Source organism: Oncorhynchus keta, unplaced genomic scaffold (genome assembly GCF_023373465.1).
Source record: "Oncorhynchus keta strain PuntledgeMale-10-30-2019 unplaced genomic scaffold, Oket_V2 Un_contig_17738_pilon_pilon, whole genome shotgun sequence".
Taxonomy (NCBI): domain Eukaryota; kingdom Metazoa; phylum Chordata; class Actinopteri; order Salmoniformes; family Salmonidae; genus Oncorhynchus; species Oncorhynchus keta.
The window spans coordinates 37,295-57,724 of NW_026280550.1; the positions used below are offsets into that span (position 1 = coordinate 37,295).

A 20,430-nucleotide genomic window follows, 5' to 3' on the forward strand; every position below is an offset into this window, starting at 1 on the left:
ATTCTCTGGAGGATATTATAACATCTAATACAATAATAGATATTAAGCATGGACACACATTCTCTAGAGGATATTATAACATCTAATACAATAGTAGATATTAAGCATGGACACACATTCTCTAGAGGATATTATAACATCTAATACAATAATAGATATTAAGCATGGACACACATTCTCTGGAGGATATTATAACATTTCAAACTCAGTGCAGGTATATTAATTTCACCAAACCAAAAATAACTTTGTTTAACCATACAGTATGAATAGTGATCTGAGAGGAGTACTGACTTACCAAATGTTGATGCTGACTGCTGGAACCACCTGTAAACGAGGCATTTATACACTGGTTATCGGGGAGGGGGGGAAGCAGGTCACATTGTGCAATATTCCCAGGGACAAGACCTTAGCCTGGGTCCCAGTCTTTTCAGCTCTCATTCCACTCCTTGTCATGATAAACTGTTTGGCAATGACCCTGAGTAAAGGAGTGAAATGTCAGACAAAACTGACTGGATTTCAGACTAACAATAAGTGTGGAAGAGGTTGAATGACAACTATAGATCCCAACTACAGTATCATCTTAATTTGATCACTCTGTTGTTGCTGAACATTTCCCAGTGTATTAAGAAGGCTTCTAAAGTTTGTCATTTCCACTCAGAAATATCAGACTTGATTTTATTTTACAAAAATGTATCAACCCCTAATTATAATCCACGTAGTCATTCACATTTTCTGTTGCTGCAGGATTATTTTCCTTCTGTAGCAAACTGGCTCAAATTACGATCCTACATCTGTATCATCGTTGAAATGTAAGGAATGCATAACCATAAAACCCTGGGGTGTGGTTAAGGTAAAGTCTATATGCTCTGTTGGGTGGCGGCAGATACAATGGATGTTTTCAAACTAATTAAGTGACAGGGCAAGTGGCTAGTGGCTGGTGGCTGGTGGCTGGTGGCTGGTGGCTGGTGGCTGGTGGCTGGTGGGTGGTGGCTGGTGGGTGGTGGGTGGTGGCTGGTGGCTGGTGGCTGGGTGGTGGGTGGCTGGTGGCTGGTGGCTGGTGGGTGGTGGGTGGTGGCTGGTGGCTGGTGGCTGGGTGGTGGGTGGCTGGTGGCTGGTGGCTGGTGGTGGCTGGTGGCTGGTGGCTGGTGGCTGGTGGCTGGTGGCTGGTGGCTGGTGGCTGGGTGGTGGGTGGCTGGTGGCTGGTGGCTGGTGGCTGGTGGCTGGTGGCTGGTGGCTGGTGGCTGGTGGCTGGTGGCTGGGTGGTGGGTGGCTGGTGGCAAGTGGCTGGTGGGTGGTGGCTGGTGGCTGGGTGGCTGGTGGCTGGTGGGTGGTGGGTGGTGGCTGGTGGCTGGGTGGCTGGTGGCTGGTGGGTGGTGGCTGGTGGTGGCTGGTGGCTGGTGGCTGGTGGCTGGTGGCTGGGTGGCTGGGTGGCTGGTGGCTGGTGGCTGGTGGCTGGGTGGCTGGGTGGCTGGTGGCTGGTGGGTGGTGGCTGGGTGGCTGGTGGCTGGTGGCTGGTGGCTGGTGGCTGGGTGGCTGGTGGCTGGTGGCTGGGTGGCTGGGTGGCTGGTGGCTGGTGGGTGGTGGCTGGGTGGCTGGTGGCTGGTGGGTGGTGGCTGGTGGCTGGTGGCTGGGTGGCTGGTGGCTGGGTGGCTGGGTGGCTGGTGGCTGGTGGCTGGTGGCTGGTGGCTGGTGGCTGGGTGGCTGGTGGCTGGTGGCTGGGTGGCTGGTGGCTGGTGGCTGGGTGGCTGGTGGCTGGTGGCTGGGTGGCTGGTGGCTGGTGGCTGGTGGCTGGTGGGTGGTGGGTGGTGGCTGGTGGCTGGGTGGCTGGTGGCTGGTGGGTGGTGGGTGGTGGCTGGTGGCTGGGTGGCTGGTGGGTGGTGGCTGGTGGCTGGTGGCTGGTGGCTGGGTGGCTGGTGGCTGGGTGGCTGGGTGGCTGGTGGGTGGTGGGTGGTGGCTGGTGGCTGGTGGGTGGTGGCTGGTGGCTGGTGGCTGGTGGCTGGTGGCTGGTGGCTGGTGGGTGGGTGGCATTAGGTCAACACCGTGTGATTAATGAGGTAAATAATGCCTCACAATATCCCAGAGAACCACTTAACATTTGGCTGACTTCTTACCTCTCGGGCTCTGTTATAAAGACCATGTGTCATGGGTTGCTGGTGCTATTGGATAGGCCAACACCCTTGTTTTAATGTCATTTCCACCCTCTTCCATCAGTTTTTCAATCAGTTTATTTGTCTTATGTTTGCACTGTAGATGTCTGTTTCAACTGTGCAGTATTTCAATCTGTTTTCTGTTGTTTGTATGTACTATATACACTGCTCAAAAAAATAAAGGGAACACTAAAATAACATATCCTAGATCTGAATGAATTAAATATTCTTATTAAATACTTTTTTCTTTACATAGTTGAATGTGCTGACAACAAAATCACACAAAAATTATCAATGGAAATCAAATTTATCAACCCATGGAGGTCTGGATTTGGAGTCACACTCAAAATTAAAGTGGAAAAACACTACGGGCTGATCCAACTTTGATGTAATGTCCTTAAAACAAGTCAAAATGAGGCTCAGTAGTGTGTGTGGCCTCCACGTGCCTGTATGACCTCCCTACAATGCCTGGGCATGCTCCTAATGAGGTGGTGGATGGTCTCCTGAGGGATCTCCTCCCAGACCTGGACTAAAGCATCCACCAACTCCTGGACAGTCTGTGGTGCAATGTGGCGTTGGTGGATGGAGCAAGACATGATGTCCCAGATGTGCTCAATTGGATTCAGGTCTGGGGAACGGGCAGGACAGTCCATAGCATCAATGCCTTCCTCTTGCAGGAACTGCTGACACACTCCAGCCACATGAGGTCTAGCATTGTCTTGCATTAGGAGGAACCCAGGGCCAACCGGCATATGGTCTCACAAGGGGTCTGAAGATCTCATCTCGGTACCTAATGGCAGTCAGGCTACCTCTGGGGAGCACATGGAAGGCTGTGCGGCCCCCAACGAAATGCCAACCCACACCATGACTGACCCACCGCCAAACCGGTCATGCTGGAGGATGTTGCAGGCAGCAGAACGTTCTCCACGGTGTCTCCAGACTCTGTCACGTCTGTCACATGTGCTCAGTGTGAACGTGCTTTCATCTGTGAAGAGCACAGGGCGCCAGTGGCGAATTTGCCAATCTTGGTGTTCTCTGGCAAATGAAAAACATCCTGCACGGTGTTGGGCTGTAAGCACAACCCCCACCTGTGGACGTCGGGCCCTCATTCCACCCTCATGGAGTCTGTTTTTGACCGTTTGAGCAGACACATGCACATTTGTGGCCTGCTGGAGGTCATTTTGCAGGGCTCTGGCAGTGCTCCTCCTGCTCCTCCTTGCACAAAGGCGGAGGTAGCGGTCCTGCTGCTGGGTTGTTGCCCTCCTACGGCCTCCTCCACGTCTCCTGATGTACTGGCCTGTCTCCTGGTAGCGCCTCCATGCTCTGGACACTACGCTGACAGACACAGCAAACCTTCTTGCCACAGCTCGCATTGATGTGCCATCCTGGATGAGCTGCACTACCTGAGCCACTTGTGTGGGTTGTAGACTCCGTCTCATGCTACACTAAAGTGAAAGCACCGCCAGCATTCAAAAGTGACCAAAACATCAGCCAGGAAGCATAGGAACTGAGAAGTGGTCTGTGGTCCCCACCTGCAGAACCACTCCTTTATTGGGGGTGTCTTGCTAAATGCCTATAATTTCCACCTGTTGTCTATTCCATTTGCACAACAGCATGTGAAATTTATTGTCAATCAGTGTTGCTTTCTTAAGTGGACAGTTTGATTTCACAAAAGTGTGATTGACTTGGAGTTACATTGTGTTGTTTAAGTGTTCCCTTTATTTTTTTGAGCAGTGTATATATGCTTCTTTCGACCTGGCCATGCTTTCGGATACACCCTAGCTGGATAACCATTGTCCCATTTTTATCAATCATTTTTTTTTTGTCTTCTGTTTGTGATATAGATATGCCTGTTTCAACTGTGCCGTGCTGACAGATAGGCTACCTCTAAGTGTTCTTGACATTGTTCCCTTTATCTTTAATTTTTTTGTCTTCTGTTTGTACTATAGATATGCCTGTTTCAACTCTCACGTAATACATCTCCATTTAGTCACGCTGAATCAGCGGATGAATAACAAGAAAAGATCTGACCTGATCCCTTTGTCTTATTCCAAACCCTTTTCTCTTTGCTCTAGATGACCAACAATAGCCAGTTGTCACCATGATGACATCATATCAACTATTCACACTGAGGGAAAGGTGAACTGTTCCCACTCATCTAAACACAGACTCAAATGGCACCCTATTCCCTATATAGTGCACTACTTTTGTTTACTAAGATGGTCAAAAGTAGTGCACTAAATAGGGAATAGGGTGCCATAAATAGGGAATAGGGTGTCATTTGAAACGGAGCCATAGTGTTCCACAGGCATTATCCCTCTCTCTATGGCTTATAGACGATACAGCAAGTTTTGCTATTTGTTTTAGTGTTAAGTCACTTCTACATGCCTGAACAATTTGAGAGCTTGGTATTTAATGTTTAGAGTCCCTGGGAATCCATGAGTATGAAGTTGGCATATGCTTAAAAAAATGTCTCCATCAAAAAATGTCTCCATAAGGGAATACAAATAACATTAAGCCTTAGTAAATAACATACTCAACACCTTAGCAACGAGCCTAAAACCAAATATGGTCATATCAGGAAGTCTACTTGATGAAGAAGGAAGCAAACCCTCAATGCTTTAGATCCTGCTGTTTAGTCAAGTTAAGTGTGAAACTGTCACGACTTCCGCCGAAGTCGGTCCCTCTCCTTGTTCGAGTGGCGTTCGGCGGTCGAGGTCACCGGCCTTCTAGCCACCTCTGATCCACTTTTCATTTTCCATTTGTTTCGTCTTACACACCTGGTTTCAATCCCCTAATTACTTGTTCATTGTTTAACCCTCTGCCCCCATGTTTGTTTGTGAGTAATTGTTTGTATGTAAGACGGTCCGTTATGTGGGCTCGCTTTATTGTATTATATTTGTCTATTTTGAGTAAATTACGTTTATTTACTCACATCTGCTGTCCTGCACCTGACTCCTCTACACACAGAGCACATTACAGAAACAATAAGTAGAAAATAATAAAGAAAATAAAAGACAGGAACAAGATTAAATTATATCAGATTCTCTGTTTACAGGTGTTGTATCTTAATTTGATCAGTTTCTCACAGCAGGAAAATAATACCGCAGCAACAGGAAATACTAATTATTGTGTGGCTTATATTTAAATTGACACTTTTGTAGGGGTTGATATTTTTTTAGTTAGAGCAAATTAAGTCTGAAATGTTCAAGTGGAAATTACAAACTTTAGATGCCTTTTTAAACTTTGAATACATGAGACATGTGCATTTCCTGCAACAACAAGGTGATCAAATTAAGATTTAACATCTGTAACCCTAACTCTGCTTCGCCAACAGACCAGACCAAGAGATAACAGAGAACATACATTGATATAATGACACAAGACTGATATAATAGTAAAGTTTCACTTTATTATCTAATAATCATTAAGATACAGAAGCTCTCTGCTGTCCCATTGCAGTGCTGTTTGGTTCACTCTGGCCCTTTGGTCCCTAGAAGACAAACAGTGCAAAGAGAAGGTTACTAGTGAGGGGTGTGTGTGTATGTGTGTGTATGACTGCTCACAAGTTACTTTGAGGTGAGTGTGATGATATCAAAAATACTCACAGGTGATTGGTCCGATGGTAAGGGGCTTTTGGGAGGCCGAGGTGGAGACAGAGCGGGATATTCTTCTACCACAGTTCTGAGGAGAGAGACCAAAGACAGTCAGAGAGAACTGACCTTGAGGAGAGAGACCAGGGAGACACCAGACACTGAGGCAGAAACACCAGGGAGACACCAGACACTGAGGCAGAAACACCAGGGAGACACCAGACCCTGAGGCAGAAACACTGGGGAGACACCAGGGAGACACCAGACACTGAGGCAGAAACACCAGGGAGAGACCAGACACTGAGGCAGAAACACCAGGGAGAGACCAGACACTGAGGCAGAAACACCAGGGAGACACCAGACCCTGAGGCAGAAACACCAGGGAGACACCAGACACTGAGGCAGAAACACCAGGGAGACACCAGACACTGAGGCAGAAACACCAGGGAGACACCAGGGAGACACCAGACACTGAGGCAGAAAAACCAGGAGACACCAGACACTGAAGTAGAAACACCAGGGAGACACCAGGGCGACACCAGACACTGAGGCAGAAACACCAGGGAGACACCAGACAATGATGAAGAAACACCAGGGAGACACCAGACACTGAGGCAGAAACACCAGGGAGACACCAGACACTGAGGCAGAAACACTGGGGAGACACCAGACACTGATGCAGAAACACCAGGGAGACACCAGACACTGAGGCAGAAACACCAGGGAGACACCAGACACTGATGCAGAAACACCAGGGAGACACCAGACACTGATGCAGAAACACCAGGGAGACACCAGACACTGATGCAGAAACACCAGGGAGACACCAGACACTGATGCAGAAACACCAGGGAGACACCAGACACTGAGGCAGAAACACCAGGGAGACACCAGACACTGAGGCAGAAACACCAGAGAGACACCAGACACTGAGGCAGCAACACCAGGGAGACACCAGACACTGAGGCAGAAACACCAGGGAGACACCAGACACTGAGGCAGAAACACCAGAGAGACACCAGACACTGAGGCAGCAACACCAGGGAGACACCAGACACTGAGGCAGAAACACCAGGGAGACACCAGACACTGAGGCAGAAACACCAGAGAGACACCAGACACTGAGGCAGCAACACCAGGGAGACACCAGACACTGAGGCAGAAACACCAGGAGACACCAGGGAGACACCAGACACTGAGGCAGAAACACCGGGGAGACACCAGACACTGAGGCAGAAACACCAGGGAGACACCAGACACTGAGGCAGAAACACCAGGGAGAGACCAGACACTGAGGCAGAAACACCAGGAGACACCAGACACTGAGGCAGAAACACCAGGGAGAGACCAGACACTGAGGCAGAAACACCAGGGAGACACCAGGGAGACACCAGACACTGAGGCAGAAACACCAGGGAGACACCAGACACTGAAGCAGAAACACTGGGGAGACACCAAACCCTGAGGCAGAAACACCAGGGAGACACCAGACCCTGAGGCAGAAACACCAGGGAGACACCAGACACTGATGCAGAAACACCAGGGAGACACCAGACACTGAAGCAGAGACACCAGGGAGACACCAGACACTGAAGCAGAGACACCAGGGAGACACCAGACACTGAGGCAGAAACACTGGGGAGAGACCAGACACTGAGGCAGAAACACCAGGGAGACACCAGACCCTGAGGCAGAAACACCAGGGAGACACCAGACCCTGAAGCAGAAACACTGGGGAGACACCAGGGAGACACCAGACACTGATGCAGAAACACCAGGGAGAGACCAGACACTGAGGCAGAAACACCAGGGAGACACCAGGGAGACACCAGACACTGATGCAGAAACACCAGGGAGAGACCAGACACTGAGGCAGAAACACTGGGGAGACACCAGACCCTGAGGCAGAAACTACAGGGAGAGACCAGACACTGAGGCAGAAACACTGGGGAGAGACCAGACACTGATGCAGAAACACCAGGGAGAGACCAGACCCTGATGCAGAAACACCAGGGAGACACCAGGGAGACATCAGGGAGACATCAGCGACACACTCAGTAGGACTAGAGAGAGGGAGATGAGTTGAGGACTAACCGGAGTGCAGGAGGAGCTCCTCTGGTCACACAGGCTGAGTCTGCAGTGCAGGAAGACATCCCGGTAGTCCCCCTGGTACAGGAACAGCAGAGCAGAGAAGCGAGCCCTGAGAGACGAGCCGCTCTCCTCCACCCTCACCTGATGATGGTCGCTAGGGCACCTGTGACAGAATAATTTCACGCAGAGCATAGAAAAACTCTATTAAATACAATGCCTTCAGAAAGTATTCACACCCCTTGACTTTTTCCATATGTTGTTGTGTTACAGCCTGAATTTAAAATGGATTAAACTGTGATTGTGTTTCACTGGCCTACACACAATACCCCATAATGTCAAAGTGGAAATATATATTTTTTAAATGTTTACAAATTCGTTAAAATGTTAAGCTAAAATGTCTTGAGTCAATAAGTGTTCAACCACTTTGTTATGACAAGCCTTAATAAATTCAAGTAAAAATCTACTTATCAAGTTATGTCCCTTTGAGTATTGTGAAGTTATTATTTACACTTTAGATGGTGTATTAATAAACCCAGTCACTACAAAGATACAGGCATCCTTCCTCAGTTGCCGGAGAGGAAGGAAACTGCTCAGGGATTTCATCATGCAATGGTAACTTTAAAACAGTTAGAGTTAGTTTAATGGCTGTGATGGAAGAAAACGATGCGTGGATCAAGAACATTGTAGATACTCCACAATCCTAACCTAAATCACACAGTGAAAATAAGGAATCCTGTACAGAATACAAATATTCCAAAACATACAATCTGTTTGCAATAAGGCACGAAAGTAAAACTGCAAAACATTTGGCAAAGAAATTAACTTTACGTCCTGAATACAACTTGTTATGTTTGGGGCAAATCCAACACAACACATCACTGAGACCCACTCGTCATATTTTCAAGCATGGTGGTGGCTGCATCATGTTATGAGTATGATTGTCATCGGCAAGGACTGGGGAGGTTTTAGGATAAATAGAAACGGAATAGAGCTAAACACAGGCAAAATCATAGAGGAAAACCTGGTTCAGTCTGTTTTCCAACAGTCACAGGGAGACAAATTCACCTTTCAGCAGGACAATAACATAAAACACAAAGCCAAATATACACTGGAGTTACTTACCAAGATGACATTGAATGTTGCTGAGTGGCCTAGTTAAAGTTTTGACTTAAATCAGCTTCAAAATCTATGGCAAGACTTGTCTAGCAATGATCAACAACCAACCTGACAGAGCCTGAAGAAGGACTTTTTAAAATATGGATTTTTTAAATAATAATGTGTCAATATTGTACAATCTATGTGTGCAAGGCCCTTAGAGACTTACCCAGAAAAAAAAAAAAAAAAAAGGCCCTTAGAGACTTACCCAGAAAAACTCACCGTTGTAATCATTGCCAAAGGTGAGTCGAACATGTATTTACTCAAGGGGGTAAATGAGATATTTCTGTATTTCAGTTTCAATAAATGTGCACAGATAAACAGCACATTTTCACTTCGTCATTCTGTGTTATTGTGTGTAGATGGGTGAAACAAATACATATTTAATCCATGTTGAATTCAGGCTGTAACACAAAATGTGGAATAACTCAATGTATGAATACAATTAGTATTTTATGTATTTAACCAGGTAAGTTGACTGAGAACACATTCTCATTTACAGCAACGACCTGGCGAATTTAGCCAGGACACCGGGGTTACCACCCCTACTCTTACAATAAGTCCCATGGGATATTTAGTGACCACAGAGAGTCAGGACACCTGTTTAACATCCCATCAAAAAGACAGCACATCACACAGGGCAATGTCCCCAATCACTGTCCTGGGGCATTGGGATATTTTTTTTTAGACCAGAGGAAAGGGTGCCTCGTACTGGCCCTCAACACCACTTCCAGCAGCATCTGGTCTCCCATCCAGGGACTGACCAGAACCAACCCTGTTTAGCTTCAGAAGCCAGCCAGCAGTGGGTGATATGCTGCTGGGAAATAAATATTTAAATATTCATACAGAAAAATAGTTTTAGTAAATGGTCAGACACAACTCAAGAAGGCACAGACAGACCTGTTCTGAATAAGGACGTATCGCATAAGATCATCAAAGTTGGGGTGTGAGTCGCGTAGCAATTCTCCAGCACCACCACTAACTGGTCGTATGTCTCGTCCACAGACACGCCCACGTGCAAGGCAGAGCCCACTGGCAGGAGGACTTCTCCAGGTGGGTACGCCTCTGTGAAGTTGGCGTTTCGATACAGAGACATGAAGGATTCGGCCTTGGCACCTAAACCTGAAACTCCACCCTCCGTCCTGTCGAGAGGTGAACATGAAGCAACCAGATATGAGACAGACTCATCCTTGTTACTGACGTTTGGAAGTCAGATCTGTCATGGAATGATAAGACTAAATGTAGCTCATCATGACAGCTTGAGTTGATGATGAAGTTAGATGATGATGAGGAAATGCAAAACAAACCGTCCTACAAAAATACTCAATCCTATTTCTCACAGCAGGTAGGGTTTGATGGCCACATCCAGGCTGCTCTCTGTCTCCAGGGGATAGGCACAGGAGAATGGAATGCTCAGGGGTTGGGAGAGAGACTCGTTTCTTGCATTTAATGGGTAAACAAATAAGCTGTTGGAGTAGACAGCATGGGTGCTGTTGGTCTGGAGAAAAGACAAAAAAAGGTCATAAGATAGATGTAATACATGCATACTCCTCCAGTGCATCCATTTTTGGGACAAATTGAGGTAACGTGTTCTCACCTCCAGAGTGTTTCCACAGCGTCCCTCCCTTCGCTCCACCTGGTACCACACCGTGCCGTTAGCCTCCTGGTGGGCGGAGCAACTGGGGTCGGCCAGGTGACCAGAGGAAGGATCCAGGCGTCCGGCCTCCAGGTTAACCATCTGAAGACCCACCTGTATGAAGTTAGGCCCACAGACCAGCTCCAGAGCTCAGCAAAAAACACAGAATGTTACAAAACAAAAACACACAAAACAAAGATATATGGATTCACTTCTGATCTTTGCTGTGGTGTCTCTGTTGGGACAATATTTACACCTCTTTATTTAGTTATTCTTTAACACTCACCTTTCCTCTCACACCTCCAGTTGATCTTATCATCACTCACACAGGCGTCAAATACTCCACATGTAGAACACACCTTGGTGTTGACATCTAGAAGGACAGGAGGGAGAGGGGTAATAGATTTGATGTGACTAATTGGAGTGCATTCCAGACATCTTAAATATTCTTGTCGTCCTTAAGAATCAGAGACGATCATTGTACTATACCTGCACAGTAGGCCAAGTTGCATTGTGTTGGAGGGACAAACTTGTAGACATAGTAATTTCCATAGCAGGCTTTAACATGGATGGGATTTTCTCTAAAACGGCAGCATTCTGAGAACCAGTGTCCACAGACACCCCTCTGAACCACCCCATCTAACAGCTGGGGATGAGGTTCTGTGAGCCACATGGGGGCAGCGGTTCCACACATGTACCTTTCCACACACCTCTCTGGCATCTGAACACTGGTGTCCCCAAGGAACAGGCGATACCAGCCCTGCCAGTTGATGCTCTGGTCGCAATGCTCGCCATTAACGTTGCCGTTGTTGGTGGTGGAACGCCAGGCATCATTCAGTACAGTGTAGTGCAGGCAGGGGTCTGCACAGAGGGACGTTCCACCAACACTGATACAGTCCTCTCCCACTGGACACCGTCTCCCCCCGCACTGAAACTGCACTGAACGGGAGTCACCAGGACTGGAGTGGAGGTCGTCTTCAGGAGGCACCAAGCAGTTGAAGGATCCGGGGTGTTCTCACAGACCTGAGGAGGGCTGCAGGGTTGGTCTGGGGAGGGAACACTCGTCAACGTCCACACAGCCTAACTCCGTTGACCAGCTGTAACCTTGATGACAGCAGGAGCCGCCAGCGCAGAGCTTGAGGTCGTAGCAGGTGATGCCGTTGCCGACAAAGCCTGGTTTACAGTTGCAAGTGACTAACTTGAATGAGGAAGACTCAACCTCATTGTTGAGTAGAGAGGCAAGACAGGTAGCATGAGGGTGGCATGCCTCACAGCTGGTGACGACAGAACCTGTGAAGGAAACAACTACTATTGACTTTCCTTGAGTTAAAGCCATGGCTAATATCAAGGAGTTTAGAGACCGCTACGGGACAGTACAGCAACAGAACAGTAAAAAAATACAAGTAACAATAATATGGAGACCACAACGGAATCAAGTCTTTACTTTTTGTGTATGTCTCTAAACTATTTTGGGTACCTGTTGCCTGGAGCAACATAGAATGTATTTTGAATGAATTGTCAAATCAAATATAACAAAATCCCATACAGGATGTTAAGATGTTAACGTAGATAATCTTGTCTAGATGCACTTACTCAATTGCATGTTGTTCAACCTTACCGGAGCTATCAGCTGTGATGGCAGGTATCAGCATTAGAAGTAGTAAGCCTGGCATTATCAGAGGATGACCCATGTTACTGCTCGTCATGCCTTGAGGTGTAAAGAACCAGATGTAATCCTTTTCCTAACAAAACAGAGAAATGTGGAAAGAATTTTATGACTCCTCTTTTACATATTCCACATATTTCTTGAAGCACAACATGTAACAGTATCCCTTTCCTGCCGTCAAAGGACCTTCAAAGGACCTTTGAAATGTTATTAATACTTTTCATAATTAATAAAGATTTTTTTTAATCTTAAAATGTCTAACAGTTTTGCTATATTTCAGTCTTATGTGATGTACCTATATATAAAGTGTAATATTGGGAAGCAAACTCAAAATTGAATACATTTCAACTCTATATCTGACATGGTACAGGTGTGTTATTTAAATTTATAAGCCCATAACCATGTGTGTGAGGTGGATACTTTGGTTTCAAAGTAGATATATTTAAGACTACCAAGAAACACTTTGTGTGACCCTGATTTACCCAATGCAGTAAAAGGTTAATCAATAGTGTACAACTTGAATGCACACTTCACTTCTAAAAGACACATTTAATTAAGCTCCAGATTTGGTTGCATGGCTAGTTTTAAAGTACACGAGACCACTAAACTTATCATGAATACTATCAATTGCCTAAGAAACTTGTAAACTTACCTGTGTGCTTTGATGATGTGAACTGTCAATCTCTCTGTTTTTCTGACATTATAAACCCTGCCAGGACTACGAGTGTGTTCCAGACAGTGATGTGGAGTATGACATCATCACTATTGTATATCGTTTCTGGGAAACAATAAATTGGGGTCATCAGATTGTAGCAAAGCAATATTTAACCTGACCTCAAACTACAAAGTTAACTAAATGAAAGGCTTGTCTATCTCTTTGTTATCTCTCTTTAATAAAAGACAGTGTGCCAGGGACTGGTAGTCTTGGTGTTGCAGCAGTATGCATATACTCCAGAGGCAGCTTAGACCAGGGCCACGTGCTTGACTTTCTTCTATGGTCTCTAATCCCATTCTACCTGTGTCCTCCCAACCTGTGACCACTCTTCCTGTGACCCGCCCTCCAATGTATCTGCACAGGCTTTCCTGTCCTGTCGGCCCTGGTCCCCCTTCCCTAATTCCACCCATGATCCATCTTCAACAAAAAGGGTAAGATGACGATTAGGGGAAGAATAAAACATCTATTGAAGCTCCCTCTCTGAGGAGACTTGTGGTGCTCTCCATCCTGATGGAGCCCTGCTTCCCAGCCCCGACCCTAACTGTCATATACTCTGAACAACTGTCTGACCTAGATGGTCATATGGTAAGAAGCAGGAGTTTTTACTCTCACCAAAGTAACAGTGTGGTCAAAGACTTAGTAATTAGTTGTAGTCACAATCAGGTTACCTATAACTCCAAAAATATATATGTTTTGGGGTTTTAAATATGTATTAACTTATTTTCAGATAACTTCGGAACTACCCACAATCACCAATGTCATTAAGAGAACCTGCCCTGCTACCGAGTCCGTATGCTAGCTCACTAGCTAGCATGAGCTAACTAACATTAGCCGCTAAGCATGCGAGCATTACTGATCAGCGTGCATTCCCTACACGTGGGGCATTCTGCACGTTCAGCTCCAACAGGCAGGCTCTGAAAACAATTATGTCTGACTTTGGAATTCTGATCAGTTGTGATCGGTTTTATGTAAAAAATGTGGGTGTAACTTTGATTTGCTTCACTTTAACCTTATACTTGAAACCTTTACTTCTGCCACTGTGCAAGGCAGTTAACCCCCAACAACAACTGCTCTCCGGGTGCCAATGCCGTAGATGTGAATTAAGGCTGCCCCTCGCACCTCTCTGACTTAGAAGGGTTGCGTTAAATGTGCAAGACACATTTCAATTTCAAAATGCAAGATATCCAATCTTGTAAATGCATCGAGGCCTTCCAGGGTAGTGTTCCTGGGCCCACTGGTTAAGAATCACTGACCTAAATCACTTTAGTGCCACATAGTTAATACCCGTGAATAAACAAACCACTTCTGCTCCATGCCAAACATTTTATGACGGAAATGAGGAAATTAATTTTACGAGGATACTCATGTCTGATACAACCAGAACAAAACACTGATAAAGAGTAATGCACAGAGTACAATATTAAAGTATTCTGACCACTTCCCTTTTCCAGATGTTGTTACAGCCTTATTCTAAAATGCATAACATTTAATTTTCCCTCATCAATCTACACACAATACCCCATAATGATAAAGCGAAAACAAGTTTTTATTTAGATTAGTATTCCCGACCCTAAATGTGTTTCTGTGCATGCACATTTTTATTTGCTGTGTTTTAGTTAAAGAAACGCTACAGAACTTGAGTACGTACATTTTTTTTAAACCTCTTAACTTCTTGTTAATCCAGCCACAGTGTCAGATTCCAAAAAGGCTTTACGGCGAAAGCAAACCATGCAATTATCTGAGGACAGGATCATAAAAGGTCATTTTGTTCAAATAATTATGTTGTTATATCCCCAAAATGTCCATTGATTTGACACGTTTGATTCAGAAAAACACCGGTTCCAACTCGCCCAACATGACTACAAGTTATCTAATAAATTACCTGTAATCTTGGTCCAAACATTTCAAACAACTTTCCTAATCCAACTTTAGGTATTATAAAAGGTAAATAATCGATAACATTTTAGACGGGATAAACTGTGTTCAAAAGCGGATAAAATCAAAGTGGAACGAGCTTCAGGTCCCGCACCCCAAACAAAACAGTCCCCATGGCTATACACCCAGAAAGGAAAGGGCTACTTCTTCATTACTCAAAGGAAAAACATCAACCAATTTCTAAAGTCTGTTGACATCTAGTGGAAGCCATAGGAACTGCAAGCATATTTCTATTAAAACGAGCTTGCCATAGAAACCTAATAGAAAACAGGTTGACCTAAAACAAAGAATACCTGGATGGATTGTGCTCGGGGTTTCGCCTGCCAAATCAGTTCTGTTATACTCACAGACATTATTCAAACAGTTTTAGAAACAGTTTTAGAAACATATTACATATCCTAGCTTCTGGGCCTGAGTAGCAGGCAGGTTACTTTGGGCACGCTTTTCATCCGGATGTGAAAATACTGCCCCCTATCCCAGAGAGGATCATCTATGAGCAGAACAACTGTTTTACCTCAATTATCTACTAAATTCTTAGCTTGAAAGTGACTGTTTTTGGGAAGCTGTGTGAGGCTATTTTGAGTACTACAATTTGAATTCCCAGCGAATGAGCTTCAGCACCTTGCCATTTAATTAAAAAAAATGTATTTCACCTTTATTTTAAACATATAGGCTAGTTGAGGACAAGTTCTCATTTACAACTGCGACCTGGCCAAGATAAAGCAAAGCAGTGCAACACAAAGATGGAATAAACAAACATACAGTCAAGAATACAATAGAAAAATATATATAGTGTGTTTCTTCTCAGGTTTTTGCCTGCCCTATGAGTTTTGTTATACTCACAGACATCATTCAAACAGTTTTTGAAACTTCAGAGTGTTTACTATCCACATCTACTAATAATATGCATATTCTAGCTTTTGGGCCTGAGTAGCAGGCAGTTTACTCTGGGCACCTTATTCATCCAAGCTACTCAATACTGCCCCCTAGTCCCAAAGAAGTTTTAAGCGTGTCCCAGTTTAGGTCACCTAACAGCACGAGCTCTGAAGAAAGATGGGGGGCAATCAATTCACATATGTTGTTGTCATGACGTTGGCCTGTTGGGGGAGGTTTATGACCCCCATACATTCCTTTCCCCTTTCTCCTCTCTAGTCTACTGATGTGACTATTGAAAATCCCTTTGTTAACATAGAGAGTCTGGTAACATCAAAAGGTGGCAAAATGAACCATATTTCGGTAATCCAACCAGTTGAAAATATGCATTGGTACTTAATGAATATAATGTCAGATCAGTTGGCGTCTGAGACATTATTACTGATGATAGGACGACATAAACTGTGTCTTGGAAAGTCTACACATTCTAGTTATCAGATTCATATGGAATTGTTGTGCAATTTAAATGTTTAAATATGAAACTATTTGTGAAAAGATTAAATGTAATTTTAGCGTCTTAAATGAGAGAACGGTTTGTCATAGAGAAACCTCCTAGCCGTTGCGTTAGCGCAGCAACTGTAGACGTGGGCTAGGAGAGGATGGACAGAGTATCCATTCTACCACGCTCCAGTTCACCACCAGACATTCTTCAGAGGACCAGAGATCCATGCTGGACCACCCCGCCTTCTATCTACGACCAATCTACCGAAGCGCATTTTTCAAATGGGTGTTATTTAGAATGCATAAGATTCTGTATTTATGATAGCATAGCTTCTCCCTTTGTTCCTCAGTCTTCCCGCTCTTTCATTCAAAACCCAACCCCTTTTCTTTGTGTAACCAGCCATCATATCTGTTCCATCCACTAGGGACGTTTCCCGTTATGACATCATTTGTAATCAATGTATGATCCATTCAGTGTAGATGTAATTCTGTGTGGTTATTTAGGTATTTAGTAAATAAATAATTAAACCACATGTTTTATTGCTGATTCGACTTGTTAGCCAGGGTTCGTGAAGATAACCAAGAATTTACAACTTTCAGATGAGACTGAATAAAGTGACTATTAAATATTGACTCCTACTGATGTAAAAGATTACTAGGTCTTTAAGAGTTTATTCTGAAGATAACAGCTCTATAAACATTATTTCGTGGTGCCCTGACTTTCTAGTTAATTATATTTACCTGATTAGCTTAATCATGTAATATTAATTACAGATACATTATTTTATAGAATAGCATGTCCTATCACTTAATCCAGCATAGCCAAAGACACGACAGCGTCCAGGGCACAGCTGAGCGCAGAAGGTGGTCTATAGCAATCGGCAACAGTGAGAGACCTGTTTCTGGAAATGTGGATTTTATAAGTAGGAGCTCTATCTTGTCGGAAAATGTTATAGTTAGGGATGGAAATTTCAGTGGTTTTGGTGGTCTTCCTAAGCCAGGATTCAGACACACCTAGGACATCCGGGTTGGCAGAGTGTGCTAGGGCAGTGAATAAAATAATCTTAGGGAGGAGGCTTCTAATGTTAACATGAATGAAACCTTTTACGGTTACAGAAGTCAACAAATGAGAGCGCCTGGGGAATGGGAGTTGAGCTAGGTACTGCAGAGCCTGGATTAACCTCTACATCACCAGAGGAACAAAGGAGGAGTAGGATAAGGGTACGGCTAAAGGCTAAGAGAACTGGGCGCAGGTTTCTGGGCAAGGTATAATAGATTCAAGGCATAATGCACAGACAAAGGTATGGTAGGATGTGAATACAGTGGAGGTAAACCTATGCACTGAGTGACGATGAGAGAGATATTGTCTCTCAAAATATAATTTAAACCAGGTGAGGTCACCGCATGTGTGGGAGGTGGAATTAAAGGGTTATCTAAGGCGTATTTCCCTGCATTTCCCTGTTTGACCGCAAGGTTTTATGTGTATTATGACACCTCCACTGTGGGGCCCTATATTGCATACAAAATGGTACGCGCTAAATAGTATGCGAAGATGAGTACATAGTATACAGTTTAAGTATGGTGAACGCTAGTATGGGTATTCAAACACGACCCTTTTCTTCTTCTTAAGTGCTCTGAGGGTAATAAATGCCAACCACATGTTTCTTATCAGCAACCAATAAAATGTTGACCCAGGCTACAGCCCTGCTCTTAAAGGGAAATAAATGCCAACACAGCAAAACACAACAGTCTCTAAACATTAACTAACTTATCTAATTGGCTAGCCTTACTGGCACACCATGGTTTTATCAGCCCATCAAGTTCAGAGTCAAATGTCCAGTGGAACGAATTGTCCAGTCAAACCAAATGGCCAGTGGAACCAAATGTCCAGTGAAACCAAATGGCCAGTGAAACCAAATGTCCAGTGAAACCAAATGTCTAGTGTAACGAATTGTCCAGTCAAACCAAATGGCCAGTGGAACCAAATGGCCAGTGAAACCAAATGTCCAGTGAAACCAAATGGCCAGTGGAACCAAATGGCCAGTGAAACCAAATGGCCAGTGGAACCAAATGTCCAGTGAAACCAAATGGCCAGTGGAACCAAATGTCCAGTGAAACCAAATGGCCAGTGGAACCAAATGTCCAGTGGAACCAAATGTCCAGTGGAACCAAATGGCCAGTGGAACCAAATGGCCAGTGAAACCAAATGGCAGGTAAACAACCACATAAAAATGGCTTCGTTCTCCCCAATTAAGGTGCCACCAACCTCCTGGTTTTCATGGACGAGCCTAATATCACCATGCTCAATTCAAAGCGTCGTCTGGAGTGGAGTAAAGCTTAATAGCTTAATATAACTTAATATACCCTAAATAATACATTTTCAAAACTTCTTAAGCTTCATGGCTGGCTTATTCCTGAATGATTTAGAGTTATTATGTTGTTTAACGACATCAATGCAGGGAACAAAACAGCCTGGCGCCCTCGAGCACCAGAGAGGGGGAGCGGGAACAGGCGTGACAAGGTGGTACACTGTCCTTCTCTCAGCACATATCAAAGCTGCAGGCTAAAGTTCAATTCTTGACTTGGTTTCCTCTATCGTAATCACTCCGCTTTCCCCTCAGCTGCCAAACTATCCCTGATTCAAATGACCATCCTACCCATGCTAGACCACGGAGATGTAATATATAGATCGGCAGGTAAGGGCGCTCTCAGTGGCTAGATGTTCGTTACCATTCTTTACCACAATAATTGGGGAATTGAAACCAGGTGTGTAAAGCAAAGATAATACACATGGAAAATGAAAAGTGGATAGGCCATGGCTAGAAGGCAGTTAACGTTGACCGCCGAATGTCGCCTGAACAAGGAGAGGGACTGACTTCGGCGGAAGTTGTGACAGTACCCCCGAGCCGCGCATTGACACCGACCTCGGGGACGACCCGAAGGAAGAGGCGCAGGGCGATCCGGATGGAGACGATGGAAATCCCATAGCAATGAAGGGTCCAAAAACGTCCTCCACCGGCACCCAGCATCTCTCCTCCAGACCGTACTCCTCCCACTCCACGAAGTACTGAAGGCCCCTCGCCCGACGCCTCGAGTCCAGTATGGCTCAAACAACATACGCCGGGGCACCTCGATGTCCAGAAGGGGCGGAGGAACCTCCGCACCTCAGACTCCTGGATGGGAACAACCACCACTGGCCTGAGGAGAGACACATGGAACGAGGGGTTAATACGGTAATCTGGGGAAAACTGTAACCTGTAGCAAACCTCGTTCAGTCTCCTCAGGACTTTGAATGGACCCACAAACCGCTGGACCCAGCTTCCGGCAGGGCAGGTGGAGGGGCAGGTTTCGGGTCGAGAGCCAGACCCGGTGCCTCACTGCGGTGGCGATCAGCACTTGCCTCTGACGCCTCATGTCCCGTTGCAGGTGCACATGAGTGGCGTCCCAGGTCTCCTCTGAGCACATAAACCATTCGTCAACTGCAAGAGCCTCGATCTGGATCTAATGCCAAGGTGCCGGCCCTGGCAATAAGACCGCAGAAACCAACCCACATCCTGGTTTACTCTCTCCACCTGCCCGTTACTCTCGGGGTGAAAACACTATATACACAGGCACCCGTAGTGCTGGAAGACGTGTGTAAACAGGGCCTCCACAGTCTGTAGGGCCATAGGTCGTGGTGTTGCCCTGTGTGGGAGGAAAATCTGTGAGGAAAGCCACCGATAGGTACGACCACGGCCGTTATGGAACGGGTAAGGGCTGTAACTTCTCTCTGGGCAGGTGCCTAGGGGCCTTGCACTGGGCGCACACCGAGCAGGAGGAAACATAAACCCTCACGTCCTTGGCCAAGGTGGACCACCAGTACTTCCCACTAAGACAGCGTTCCTGTCCGACCGATGCCAGGATGACCAGAGGAGGGTGACATGTGGGCCCAATAGATCAAACGGTCGTGGACAGCAGACGGAACGTACAGACGCCCAGCTGGACACTGGGGGAGGAGTGGGCTCTGTGCGTAATGCCTGCTCAATATCCGCGTCCAGCTCCCACCCCACCGGTGCCACCAAGCAAAAGGCCGGAAGCATGGGAGTGTGATCCATGGACCGCTCCTCTGTGTCATACAT

At 45.7% G+C, this 20,430-nt stretch overlaps 1 protein-coding gene across 1 annotated transcript; it reads right to left on the reverse strand.

The window, feature by feature from the left end:
- Positions 1 to 5,539: 5,539 nt before the first annotated feature.
- Positions 5,540 to 20,430, reverse strand: LOC118381794 (uromodulin-like). The gene is made up of 12 exons (XM_052503729.1): positions 20,281 to 20,430; positions 19,713 to 19,813; positions 19,432 to 19,510; positions 11,727 to 11,820; positions 11,112 to 11,636; positions 10,909 to 10,995; positions 10,584 to 10,771; positions 10,327 to 10,484; positions 9,887 to 10,128; positions 7,835 to 7,994; positions 5,756 to 5,831; positions 5,540 to 5,640 (listed from the first exon to the last, which is right to left on the reverse strand). Exons 1-10 carry the CDS (start codon positions 20,428 to 20,430, stop codon positions 7,969 to 7,971), a joined length of 1,650 nt encoding a protein of 549 aa, XP_052359689.1. The 3' UTR covers positions 5,540 to 5,640; positions 5,756 to 5,831; positions 7,835 to 7,968.

Bases quoted from the DNA above. Each gene is read 5' to 3' on its own strand.
- LOC118381794 (XM_052503729.1), bottom strand. From the start codon at position 20,430: ATGTATGACACAGAGGAGCGGTCCATGGATCACACTCCCATGCTTCCG. The intron at 19,511-19,712 runs GCAAGTGCTGAT...GTCTCTCCTCAG, and splicing joins CGGGACATGAGGCGTCAGAG to GCCAGTGGTGGTTGTTCCCA. The intron at 11,821-19,431 runs GTATGTTGTTTG...TCCTCATTCAAG, and splicing joins GGACATCGAGGTGCCCCGGC to TTAGTCACTTGCAACTGTAA.